The sequence below is a fragment of the Eimeria acervulina genome, genomic scaffold (assembly GCF_000499425.1).
Source record: "Eimeria acervulina Houghton genomic scaffold, Eah_scaff130, whole genome shotgun sequence".
Lineage (NCBI taxonomy): Eukaryota > Apicomplexa > Conoidasida > Eucoccidiorida > Eimeriidae > Eimeria > Eimeria acervulina.
The window spans coordinates 1-12,796 of record NW_013550292.1 but is presented as its reverse complement, the minus strand read 5'-3'; the positions used below and the strand labels follow the sequence as shown (position 1 = coordinate 12,796).

At 50.4% G+C, this 12,796-nt stretch overlaps 3 protein-coding genes across 3 annotated transcripts; 2 read left to right on the top strand and 1 right to left on the bottom strand.

Annotated features, from left to right (window-relative positions):
- Positions 1 to 2,014: 2,014 nt before the first annotated feature.
- On the bottom strand, positions 2,015 to 3,427 carry EAH_00019370 (hypothetical protein, conserved; the record flags this gene model as incomplete). Its single annotated transcript, XM_013397312.1, has 1 exon — positions 2,015 to 3,427. The coding sequence occupies one exon, from the start codon at positions 3,425 to 3,427 to the stop codon at positions 2,015 to 2,017; it is 1,413 nt and encodes a 470-aa protein (XP_013252766.1).
- A 3,562-nt stretch (positions 3,428 to 6,989) lies between these two features.
- On the top strand, positions 6,990 to 9,059 carry EAH_00019360 (hypothetical protein, conserved; the record flags this gene model as incomplete). Its single annotated transcript, XM_013397311.1, has 1 exon — positions 6,990 to 9,059. The coding sequence occupies one exon, from the start codon at positions 6,990 to 6,992 to the stop codon at positions 9,057 to 9,059; it is 2,070 nt and encodes a 689-aa protein (XP_013252765.1).
- A 1,721-nt stretch (positions 9,060 to 10,780) lies between these two features.
- On the top strand, positions 10,781 to 12,595 carry EAH_00019350 (hypothetical protein; the record flags this gene model as incomplete). Its single annotated transcript, XM_013397310.1, has 1 exon — positions 10,781 to 12,595. One exon carries the CDS (start codon positions 10,781 to 10,783, stop codon positions 12,593 to 12,595), a length of 1,815 nt encoding a protein of 604 aa, XP_013252764.1.
- Positions 12,596 to 12,796: the final 201 nt, after the last annotated feature.

The following is a 12,796-nucleotide window of genomic DNA, read 5'->3' as shown; positions in this document are numbered from 1 at the left end:
TTCGATAGCTCAAATAAGAACACTGCTGAGAACTGCCATGTGTTCCAATGGCCTGAGCCCGCAACCGATGCTGCGGGCTAGGTGAGGCTTCGCATTGAGACGCGCCCTCTGACGCACCAGCCAGAGAAAAGGCACTCAGCTATAATTTTATAGCTCTTGTTAAGATATGTTTACTAATTTATTGGGAATATTGTGTTAGATCCACTGCTTTCTGGGCACGTTCGAACTGCCGCGCAGTGTATCCACAGAAACGCTCGTCTTACATCATCGAGTGTCAGTGTCTCTTACATGTCTCCAGTTCATTCTCTGCAATTGAAATTATCTTTCGGTGTTGGAATATTAGTTAGTTCCTGTTCCTTAGACCTATTCTAAGAGCCTCAAGGCGTTGCATTATCTGCTCATGCAGTAGGGTCTTGTAGACACGTGCATCGCTTGGAGCCAGTACCTTTTCTCCGCTTTAAAAGCTAGCCAAAATAGGCGAGTTGCATGCTTTTACACAGAACGTATCTAGCAACGAAGGCAGGTATGTACCTAGATACAAATACTTACCTACTCCTAAGGCGATGAAACCCATCACTGCAGCCTCCGCTAAGGTGGGAGGTGCCAAAAGGAGTTCCTCCTGATGAAAAAGTTTCAATTTTGTGGCATATTTGCAAACCTTTTCAAGAAATCAAGCATTGTGTTTTCACATGCCTACATTCACCCCTTGATTTAGGAAAGCATCGTGTTCAAAGCGTACTTACAATCCCGCTTCTAATCATTGTGGCGTCGGTACTCCGTATGGGACAGTTTGCAACTCCACGCGTGCTCAGTGTTGAAGCGTTGGGAGTAATTGATTTCAGGTGAGCTGGCTGCTGCAAATTTTCACTCGGCTAGGGAGATTTTAGATATGCGGGTTTTTATCGGTGCCTTTGCTCAAGTGCTGATCAGAGGAGAGCGCATTAGATGTCCCTTGCTTAACCGAAAGGTCAACTGATGCGGGAAAGAAGCAAACGGCATGCGTGCACCAGCAGATCTGCCTTCCATGATTCCGAAACCTTTCCGCAAGGTGCAGCGCACCCCCTCTTCGTCAGTGTACAGTCTACTGAATGTATGGCAATATACGCCGCTTTTCCAGCCTTCTAAACTCTTGTCATTAGCGAGACGTTGCATTTTGAATATGAGGTCTTGGAGCCGATCACAAGCACCATTGCAAAGCCTACAAATGAGGAGCAGTTTTTCCCTCTATAGGAGATCCAGACGTGAACAGCCAGCAAGTGTTTGAATGCATTCGCGCGTCACTAATGTTCACACGCGTACGCATGGGAAACAAATGCACTAAATTATCTTCGTGTTAGTAGCTTTCACTGTGCGAATAGATTTGATCGGTCTATTGGGGGAGAGTTGCCAAGCTTCTTTATCTGGGCATTGTTTAGGAAGGCGCAAAGAGTGAAAAATCTATTACAACTCAGTCAAGTACAACTTGCCACATGCATGAAAGCATCACTTACTGATTAAGAGAGTTCAGACGGCTGGGCATGCGCAGCACCACTGGCGCCCGCTTCTCTCCATTATAAGCATATTTGTCATCAAAACGGCTTTATTAGCACCCCCGGCTTCAAATAAAATGACGCAAGCATTTGAAACTGACACGCGCAGTTACGGCAAAGGCGTTAATCCCGCTTCGTTGCGAATGCTGTTTGCAGGTGTCACCGTCACAATGGGCAAAGGAAATGAAGCAAGGAAAGGCAACGGTATGACAGCTACAAAAATGAGCTTCTCGCTGCCCCTCAGGAATTGATGGTGATTTTATCCGCGCAGCATCGCATGAATACAACGCATGATTCCAGTTGGCTTGCACCGGTTTTCTCTGTGCAAGAACTAATGCTCCCGGTGAATCGCTCCTCGAAGTGGAAGACAAGATCATTTATACGCAGGGGGGTGCCTAAGTAGAAGAAGCATTTGTCGGGGGTTCTGCCTTCCACATATCAAATTTTGGGTGTGGGATAGACTCACGGTGGGATGCCACTGGCCTTTAGGGAATTGCGGCCATCCCCACCACCGCTGGCTCACCCTGGGCCACACCGTGAAAAGTCTGCTTTGGCAGACGTTCTGACCCTGGAGCCTTTGCCATCCCACTTCTGGCCAGCAAAGGAGACTCTCTTCTTGCACTTGGAGACTCATATGGTGGCGTAGCTGTAAGGGGGCTAAGCTTCGACGTTCCGTAGTCCACACCGTAGAACGGTTTGAGCGGCCTGTGGCCACCTGGAGCCTTTGACAGCCTGCCTGAAGGTACGAGTAATTGCTGCGGCAGCATGCCCATCGACGAAGAAGATGCAGGAACAGACAATACGTCAGACTTTGCGTCTCGCTGGACCATGTCTTGGGACGGCATAGGGGTTATTTCCCACAGTGACACAGTGGTAATACCTTCTGCTGCTGACGAAACTGAAGACGATCCTGGCTTAGAACTAGACCAAATGTTACGCCACGCCTCGCCATGCGCCAAACTGTAAGAGTCACTAGATGGCTCGCCTGACCTTCGAGCATTCGATAATGCTGTTGTATTTAGGGGCGCGACTGGATGCGGTTCCATACGTTGAGACGAAGAGGATTCAAGCCTATGCCAAGGGTTATTTTGAGGGGTTGCTGATGGTGTCAAAGATTCGCTACTGAGACCAGGTGGCGGTTCACTAATATAAAAGAGAGAGAGTTGGTCAGAAAATTGGTCACGCACCTCCAGTTCAGACATGCTGTCGGAGTCTAGCACAGGATCTGCAGCCACTTCAGTCTCCCATCTAGTATGTGAGTTTGGGTCAGAATCCGGCGAAGACTGCTTCGAAGTCCTCATTGCTTCACTGTTGGTAGTACATGGTAGGCGGAAAGTATGTTCCGAATCAGCGGGGGCACTCTCTGGGAACAAAACGCTAGCGGTAAGTTCTTGCACAAAAAGACTGACAAGAAAGCATACTGTATTTCTCTTCACTTCATCACTGGACCCTCGTAGTGCGTGTTCACTAGCTTTGGTAAAGGCGACAAAAGACCGCATGACTGCCAAAGCTTTCGCGTGCAGTTCGGCGTCTTCAGATTCCATAACTGCACCCCCAGCCATCCCATATTCTTCTCTAGTGCCTAGTCTACAATATTTTGGTTGTCCTTTTGCTCCCTTTTCCCTACCTGCTGTTGAGAGACCACGTGCACTTCTACGGACGTTGAGATGACAAATGGACTGAAATATCAGAAGCGCAGCGGCAAACGCCGTCCCAGCAACAAGTAACAAAAGTCGGCCAGCACGCCGCCTCCTTACTTCCGTACGATTCCGCTTGACAAGGACTCCTTGCTGGTTCCCCTGAGTGTGTGAGGAAGCTATGTCTTCTGAGTCCTTCACCACTGATCCCCTACGAGGTCTTCTGGCATTTTCACCATTGGCGAAGGCAGTGCTTCTCATATCCAACCTAATTTCTCCCACCTGTCCTTCCATTATATGTTTATAGGTAGAAAAAAGAAGCACGAGACGCTGACATCCGCCTCCAGAATAGCCCGTGCAACGCCCAGTTATACAACCACCTGGGTTATGTCAAGGCCGTTTAAAGTGGAGAAAAAGGGCATATTGCTCGCTTTTTAACGGAAGCAACGCATATTATCTACCGTTTGGTGCTTTCGAATGTTGGTGGGACGGAAGCGTCAGGGAGAATCAAGAAATCTTTGCAGGATAACAGAGAAGGGATATACCAACTCATCCATCGATCATGTTTTCTAGGAAGCAATGCAAAAAGGTAAAGTTTTAATCTAAAAATACGCCTGTCTGCCCACGTAATTGGTGCAAGCCACAAATAACGCAAAGACTACCTGAGATAATCGCACAACTAGGATTGACCCTGGGTTCCGTTCTGGGAGACGAGCACTGAGGCGTTTGGAATGGACGATCTAACGCACGGAAACTTGTCCTTCTGCAATTCTTCTTATTACAACCTCCTATGCATTTCCTTTTGCTTGGTTAACTGTGCCGAAAAGGCTGGCACTGTTCGTCATGACTGTCCCAGAATGCAGGTCACGCCACTGGTAGGGATCAGTCGCTTCCGGAGATGCAATGCCATCTTCGTGAAGCGACTAAATGTGGTCCCCCCAATTTGGCCTTTGAAACTAGATGCACTTTATTCGCCTTGTAATTAAATTTATGAATAGTTTTGTCTAGTCTGTGCCATACTCCAAACCTTCAAGGCTTTCCCTGATGGTTTTCCATGATGAACTGTTGGTGGTGCGAGGAGGCGCCGACAGAGCCGAACTTGTAGCACGTTTGTTCTTCTTGGAAGGCTTACTAGAGAATAAATGCATCCATAATTGTTAGTCAGTAAAACCAAATCATAACATATGGCGACCATCCTTGGGTTGTTTTTTTGCGGGGGTGTTCCGTTTTTCATGTGTGTGTTGCGTAGACTGACGGGGTAATAGGTTATACCGCATTCTTTTCCAAACAGTTTGTAGATGTATCTGGCCTATAATTATCTGAGGATACAGGAGAGCTAGTTGCTGTGCATTGACTCGTCTACCCCAAATGCCACATTGCTCGCCACCAGGCAAGGAATTCGTGGTCCAACCTAGTTTCTCTGGAGAGGCTTCGTGGAATGCTCCGTAGAACAACGGAAGCCTCCAGAATTGTATCGTTCAATCTCTCTAGAATGCTCCACAAGGCAAATTTTTTTCCACCTGAAAGTTGTTGCATTTAGCCAGCGATTGTACAGCGCAGAATCGAGGCATGGCTCCATAAACAGGGGTGGTTTACGACCAACACGGCTGGTCGGCACTATCAGAACCACACATCCTCATGCTTTAGGTCTGTGCCTGTCTTTCGGTATAGAAATGGATGATGGAAATGTCTGATACGGGTGCAGATGCTCATTCAAATACGTTTCTCAAGTTTTCGTTTGGCTGGCCATGTGTTTCGTAATATTCCGTAGTAATAGCCATAAGCCAAAGCCACACGAATTGCAAATTGCCCCAAAACTTTAGCTGCATTTTTCTTCACTCCATAGTACGTAGTTGAAGTTGTATTTACTCGCCTAGAATCGATGGATATGTTGGCGGCTGGATGAGCGGTGACAGCCATATACCTTCATTGGCAGGAAGGGACTTCTGCGCCAATTTACTTGCCACCTCAATCTGTTTCAATCTTGCTTCCCTTTATGCTCTACTGGCGGTGGTCTTCCACTGTGTCCATTTGGGGTTGAACCAACGATTCTTAGAAGCCCCCACGGAGAACTATTCTTAATTTTCAGGTACCACTAGCGACACCGCCTGCATATTCCTTCGCAACGCCTAGCCCCTCTCCAGTCTAAGACTGACTCTAGGAGGATTTCCAGTAACTACCGCAGATGTTTTAATCTTTTCAGCAGTTGTAGGCCTTGCTGAGACTTCGCCTTGCCTACTTATAAGGGTTGTCTTCGCTTTTTCCAATATCCGGCTGGATTGTCCCTGATTTCTTTGCCTTAGAGCCGGCTGTATGGCCGAAGTCCTAGCCACACACCCGTAGGACGGTTGGGGGGTCCGCTGATGGCTCGATATCCTGAACCTACGTACCTAGCTGAAGTAACCCTGGCAGGGAATGAGGTGTTCGCTGGTTGCTTCACAAGTCCCAGATGTTCCAAATACCGAAATGCAAGAGCTGTTGCTAAGGGGGATTCAAAAGCCTGACAGATTGCTCCCGTTAATTGCCTCCAACACGTTCTATGAGCGGCCCGGCTTTGAAGCGATAGTCAAGACCAGAGAAGCTGTGCTTAGGCAGTGCAGGTGAACCCAGTAGGAGGCTCTTTCCAGCCGGTATAAACCGGTCACCAATACACACACTTCCTCCCCGAGAGAGTGCAGATGGCTCTTGAATGGCACTGACAGGCTTTCCCGTGCCATCACCCCAGTGGTTTTTCACGCTCCTAACTAAGGATTCGCCTCTATTCAACGGACTGTCGGGTACTCTGTACTGTGTGCATACCAGGGGTCCAGTCAGTCTTGCTTTGCTTCAATGGAGTACAACACTCGCACAGCCGGGCAAACTATAGCTGGATAGTGTCTAAGTGTTAGCAAATATGACACTTTGCACTTTCCCCTATTAGGCAAACAGAAGTTTGTCAGTGATTCTCGCGCGCCTTTAAAGCACTGGTAAGCGCGACTAGTAAGTAATACTGGCGTACTTGCGAAGGGGCATATTATGAGGAAGCTGAAGAAGAGTAGGGACACCGGCACCTTATAGAAGAGCTGCAGAAAAAGCAGCTGATATCCCCTTCACCCTCCAGGCATCCTGAGCAGAAGGGCAAAAGGGCCTGAGGCTGTTGCGGAGAAGTGGCAGCCAGTCCTGACTTGCACGACACCTTGCTGCACGTCAACACCAAATGCAAGCGTGCACAACCCCACCCATTGATGCACGCATTGAAGATGAAGACAATTGTTATGCGCTTACTTGGCACTAGCGCAAAAAGCCATGCTGGTGCGGAGAAATGCGAATACAAGCTTCAGACGCACCATGCTGCACGCCGGATCCGGCAATTGCCCATATTCTATTAGAAGCTGAAGGCATTCATTACTGCCTGAAAACTAGGTTAGACGATGTTTTCAGCTCATTTAGAAAACAATTTGGCACTTGGATGGCATTCTTGGGTAAACTAACCGATCTCTGCACGAGTACCCAGAAAGTAATCGACAGGCCCACGCACGGTTCGTCGGCAGCCGCCACGCGAGGCGCATTTCATACTCTGTCCAGTTCCATGGGATGAGCTGACACAAGCGCTTCCTCACACTTAAATATATGTCTATAAAGATTTCCCTTCCAAATGCTGCTTGCCTGTTGCGTGCTGAGTGCGCCGGATAGTACTCTATTTGCGCGGGTTTACGGGGCGCCCATGTAGTTGTTTCGTGTCTCATGTGAGATAGGTTAGTATATGCATTCGCAACAGAGCCTTCTGTTTTGTCGCCGCGAAATTGGGGTGCAGGTTGAGGGGAAGACTGACTGCTCAACGATTATGCGCGGCCAGACGGAGATAACCCCTTCGAGTCCTTGTGGAGATGCGCCCGTCGTTAGCATTGAAGCAGGTCCTTTGCTCTGGGACAGTGGAGATGAAGCGCTGGGAAGATGGAGAGGCCATGTAAATGCTTCTGCAGTTCACCCCACAGTCAAGCGGCAACCTTGTCGGTTAGACCCGAATTTGCGAGGGATAACTTTGCTCCTAGTGGCCAGCCTTGCTGCAGCATTTGTTCTACTGCGTTGTTATCGTCAGCTCACCGTAGTTATCAGCCTTGGGAAAAGACCTCTGAGGTCGCTGGCTGACGGGAAAGAGGCAGGGCGGGAAACGGAGTGCATGGGAGCCGACTGGGCAATCGTAAAATCGCCTGCAGGTGCCAGTGATGGACTTGAACTAGCAGTGCAGCGACGGACTGAAAGTGTAGTGAGAAGGATAATACAGGCAACGAAAGACTGCGCGTCTGTTGCGGCTTTGCTGCCGTCGACATTACCATTGAGGGTAGCCGATCTTTTCTTGGGATTTGGCATTCAAGAGGTCGCCGCTCTGTCAGTGCTGCTGGGAAGACAGTTTGAAGAACAAAAGGCGGAGGTCCTTCAGACAACTGTACAGGCGGCTCAGGAGCTGAAGTGGTTTTGTCGGCAGCGTACCACAAGGGGGCAGCAACAGCATGCATCTCGGCTTGTGCGATATGCTCTAGATCTATGGGCTGCTGACCCGGAAGTCCTTCCTCTCGCCAATGAGGTACGTTTGCAGATGCTGGAGGAGCTTCTGGAACTTCAGGAAACAGCCCTAGGACTCATAGAGAATGCCGTTTTGTCAGTTTTGAATTCCCAAAGCTCAGGCAAGTCAGTTCCTGCGGAACTTGCGTATGACTTAACCGAGGAATTGAAACGCATCATATACACCCGCCGTACTCAGGTGTTCAAGAGTAAGCATTTGAGTCACAGCCTGCGAGACTTTGAAGAACGCCTTACCCGAGGAAACATAGTGCATGGGCTGGACTTCCAAGATCTAGACAGGAAACCTCAACAAACACTCGAAGAGCAGCTTGCCGAGTTAATTGACGGTGAGGAGTGGGTTAGATTTCCCCTGAAGCAGACTCAAAGTACTCTGCTAGAGGCCTCTGTTCAAAAACAAGAACCCCCAGCAAAACAAGGCGAACCCGAAGGAATCCAGAGCTCTGCTACCGGAGGCGCCCAAGCCCGAAAAATGCTACAGAGAAGCAATTTCCCAAAATTCGAGGTACCTCCACGATTTAGAGGCATGAGCCGTTTCTCCACACAGCAAGCGCGAGACGAGTGGGCACAAGCAGGTTTGGCAGGAACACACACTGGACAGACCGAGCAGACACCAGGCGGCCTTGATCCTTCATATAAAACTCAAAGGTCGCAGGCCGGTCATGCCCTGCCTCACCAAGCTCTGGCTACCGCCTCTTCTTCTGGTCAGGTATTGCCTGAGACAGGAAGAGCTTCTCCGGAGTTGTCGCTAGGGCCCATCCAGTCCAAGGAACCCTGGAATAATAGCCGCTGTTATGGCACTGCAGCTTCTCCGGCCACGAGGCCACAACCAACAGCGCCAATAGCAGAAGCGTTGGAGGCCTACTGGCAGACAAGGGGTGATAAAATGCCATTTGAAGTCCCCAGAGAAGCGGCGTGGTCTCCGTGGTCTAGTGTCTGGGCCCCCAGCCTACCGCTTCCACCTCAGCTTCCGCCTAGAGATTCAACTTCCTCAACGACAGCACATATGGCTCACGGGCGTGAGGGAGTCAGTTCACATGAACCCCCACACTCCATGGTTTGGCCAGGTCCTGTTCCTCCCTCTTCGTTTCAGTTCACGACACCACAATCAATTGCTAGGGGCGCTGTGGAGATGCTATTCTCCCTACGACCACAGACCCAGCCTACGGGCAGGCATCTCATCGCCAGAGTCCTGTCAAGGCCAAGTTTTGATTCTCTTTCCATGTCCACTTCGTCTCTGTTAATGAACGAGCAGGCAATTCAGTCAACAGGTATGTCCAGCTCCTCAGGTTCAGCGAGGAGCCGTGAATACCTCTATTCGTTGCGAGAATAGATGCTGCCGAAGAGATGCGGCAGGGTTCGGCGGGGATTACCTTCGGCATCATCTAGCTGTCTACAGCTGCCTGGGCAGCACTCGAACGAAGTTGCCTTTGGAGAATCATCCTCGCTTGAAAGCTGTTGGATGTTTTCTCCAGGTTTGCCTCCCTTATGCGTGGATCGCACAAGCATCACCTGAGGCATTTGTGTTGGTCCAGCCGCCCTGGGAGAGCCGGGCAAGTTCATAGCAGCGCCTATAGGCGCTAAGCAGCTTAAAATCCTTTGGATGATTGCATAATTGTGAGTCGGTGGCAGGCTGTTTGTCACTTCTTGCCTGATGGAGCTTCAAATGACTACTTTCCCGTGGAAAAGCACGGGGCACTGTGCTGTCTGGAATAAGGTTTTTTCGTCATTTTCTGGCTTCTCTTTGCGGGTGGACCTGCGTAGGCCCGTCATACAGTATAGAAGGCACAGAGCGTTTTTTCCAGCGTAGAAGGAAGCATATAGGGCATCGCCAGTTTCTCAGATACAGGATGGCGGGTTGGGGGCACCCATTCACTGGGGCAAGGAGTGGCGTCTGTAGTGTATAGCTTTCTAGAACTGCTTGGCCAGGACTCGGACGAAGGCGCCCTTGGAGAGTTACCCTGCCCCACCGGTGACTGCGGCATTGGCTGACGAGGGGCGTGCTGCTTTCATATGTCTGTCCATCTCTTACTTGAGAGTTGTTGCAGAGACGGTTAGTCGTAGTACGCGATGAAGACGCCATTGTTATTCGCCACGGCATTTCCACATATTCACAGGCTTGTGTGTACAGGTGGGTTTGGTTCGTCGCAAATGTATATCTCGAGCCCACTGTGCATAGGTGCGAGCATATCGAATATTTCATTGTGGTCGAATTTCCCTGCATAGATGTGGGTTTTCGGCCCTTGAGTGCACAGCAGCAGGAGTTGGAACGGTGAGTACTGGAGCCCGTGCAGGGAGAATCCCCGTCGTGGCAGCACTAGATCGAGCACGCGCGGAACAGCCGTGGCCAAAAAAGGCACATCGCACCCAAACCCCTCTTTGATGCACTCTCTAAAGCTGCGGAGAACTGTTAAACACTCTATAGTGGACATCTGTCTGCACGCAAGTTGAAATTTGCAGCCCAACTACTCAGACCATGCTACACCGGCTACGCCGTAGCTGCAGCCCGCCCTCTTCCAAACGAACAGAACGGAAACCACGAAAGGACGCAAATTTCTGCAAAGACTTACAAAGCATATTTATGGTGTGTGGAGCGAATCGGAAGGGGGATTGCATGGGCAGAGTACGAACAAGAGTCTCCACCGAAGCCTGCTGCCCGCCACGAACTCGAGTAGGTGAATGCTTGTGGAAGTTCTAGGGGGGATTGAAAGCGTTCACAATTGCCTAGAAATTGGGCTAATCGATGTTTGCTGATCTGTTAAAGAAATCTGTTAAAGAAGGACCGGTTGTTTGAATCCATGCACTGGTGCCGTAAAAGCTGTCGACGTGCACGGCACAAGCCTAGGGCGAGGATCGACGGCCAGCGCCACTGCAGGGACAATGCAAATCTTACAAGTGCGCGGGCAATTTCTTCCTTGTGAAGGTTTATGGGGAGCTCACGTTTCTTTTTCCGGTTTCGGGGTGGATTAGCATGTGCGTTCTTAATATATTTTTCCGTTTTATACTAGCAAAATCGGAAAACCAGCTGAGGCAAGGAATCACTGCGAAGCGGTTATGCCTGAGCAAACGGAGATAGCCTCTTCAATTCCTTTTGGAGCTGCGCCAGTTGGTAGCACGGACGGCGATCCTTTGCCACGGGGCAGTAGAGATGAAGCGCTGGAAGAATGGGGAACTCAGGCAAATGCCTCTGCAGTTCACCCCGTAGCCAAGCGCCCATTCGGGCGGCTCAACTGGAATTTACAACTGACACCCCTGCTCCTCGTGGCTGCCCTGACTGTGGCATTTGTTCTTCTCCGTTGCTACCGTCAGCTCACTGTTCTAAACAGCCCTCGGAAAGGACCTCTGAGGTCGCTAGCTGAAGAGGAAGGTTCAGGGCGCGAGACGCTGTGCCAGAAAGCCGACTTGGCAAGTTTTCAGTCACCGGCAGGTGCCAGTGGTGACAATGAAGCTGCGCTGCAACGACGATGTGAAGAAGTATTGCTAAGACTGACAAAAGTGACGAAAGATTGCGCATCTGTTGCTGTTTTGATGCCGCCGGACTACTCGTTCACGGTAGTATATCTTTTCCTAGGAGCATGCATTCAAGAAGCTAGCGCCTTGTCTGAGTTGTTGAGAGGAAATTTGGATCAACGAAAGGTGGAGGTCCTTGAAGGAGCTAGAGATGCAGCAAAGTATGTGTTTCGCCTATGTGGGCAACTGGTGGGACCGGGCAAGAGAACTCATGCATATCACCTCATCAAATATGCTGAAGAACTACGGGATACCCCCCCAGAAAGTCCTCTGCTGCCGACTGCAGTGCGTATACAGATTATAAAAGACCTTCTGATGCTCCAGGAAACTGCTCTGGAACTTCTGGAAAAACTGCTTTCATCCGTGTTCACTTCGTCTCAACCAATTGACCGTCTTTCCACGGAAGCCGCACATGAGATTGTCGAAGAATTGAAACGTATCGTCTACACTCGGCGTCAGCAGTTGTTCACGAGCAAGCATTTGAGCCACACTCTGCGATGCCTTGAGGCGAAACGTACACGAGGAAGGTTAATGCCTGGGCTGCATAACGGGAACCAAGATGAACCGCGCAGGCGGCCTCTCGACGAGCAACTTGACGACCTAAAGCACGGTAGACGTTGGGTTAAAACGCCTCTGCAGACACAAGGTGAAACAAAAGGTGCTTTTGAAGATACCCCCCCAAAAAACGGGGGATGCCCACCACAGCAATGCCAGCCCCAAGGCAAGGGAATGAATACTCGTTCAGGCTTCCATGCAAAGCGAAGGGGACCCCCACGGTCCGGGGTTCCTCCACGGTTTGCAAACATTGGCGGCGGAGCCGGATGGAGGCCGCCAGAAGAGCAGGCACAAGAGAGTGCGCTAACGACAGGAACAAGTCACACTCAGGAGGCAGAGCAGACGACGGGCAACCCCAGTCCTTCACATAAACGTCTAAGTTACCCAGGAACTCAGGACATGCCCAGCCAAGCCCTGGCCACCACCTCCCCTCCTGGTCCACCATTGCCGACTCTGGGAAAATCTCTTTCAGCATTGTCGTTAAGCTCCCCGCCAAGCCAGGATGGTCACCCCTCTTATGGCCTTTTAACTTCTTCTGTGGCCACGAGCCCACAGCCACCTGAGCCAGCAGCAGAAGAAAAGTGGAAGGCACCAGGGTGGAGAGGGCATGGTGCAACGCGCAGTGCCGCCCCCACTCCAGAATCATGGTCTCCGTGGTCTAACTCCTGGGCCCCCAACGTACTGTTTTGGCCTCAGCTTACCACTTCAGGTTCAACTTCCGCAACGACAGCATCTGTTGGTCACAGCCAAGAGGGAGTTAGCTCATCTCAGACCTCTCAACAACGTCTGCCTGACCCTCACTGAAGGTTGTCTCCTCTTCTTCCTCCTCCATCTTCGACTCGATTTACAACTCCACAGGCGCCTTCAACGGAAGCTCCTGAGATGCCATCCTCCCTACGATCAACAGCACTACCCCCGGACGAGCACCGCATACTCCAGCTAATTTCAATGTTAGGCATTGATGCTCCTTTTTTATCCACTTCGTCGACGCCAACGAAGGCGCAG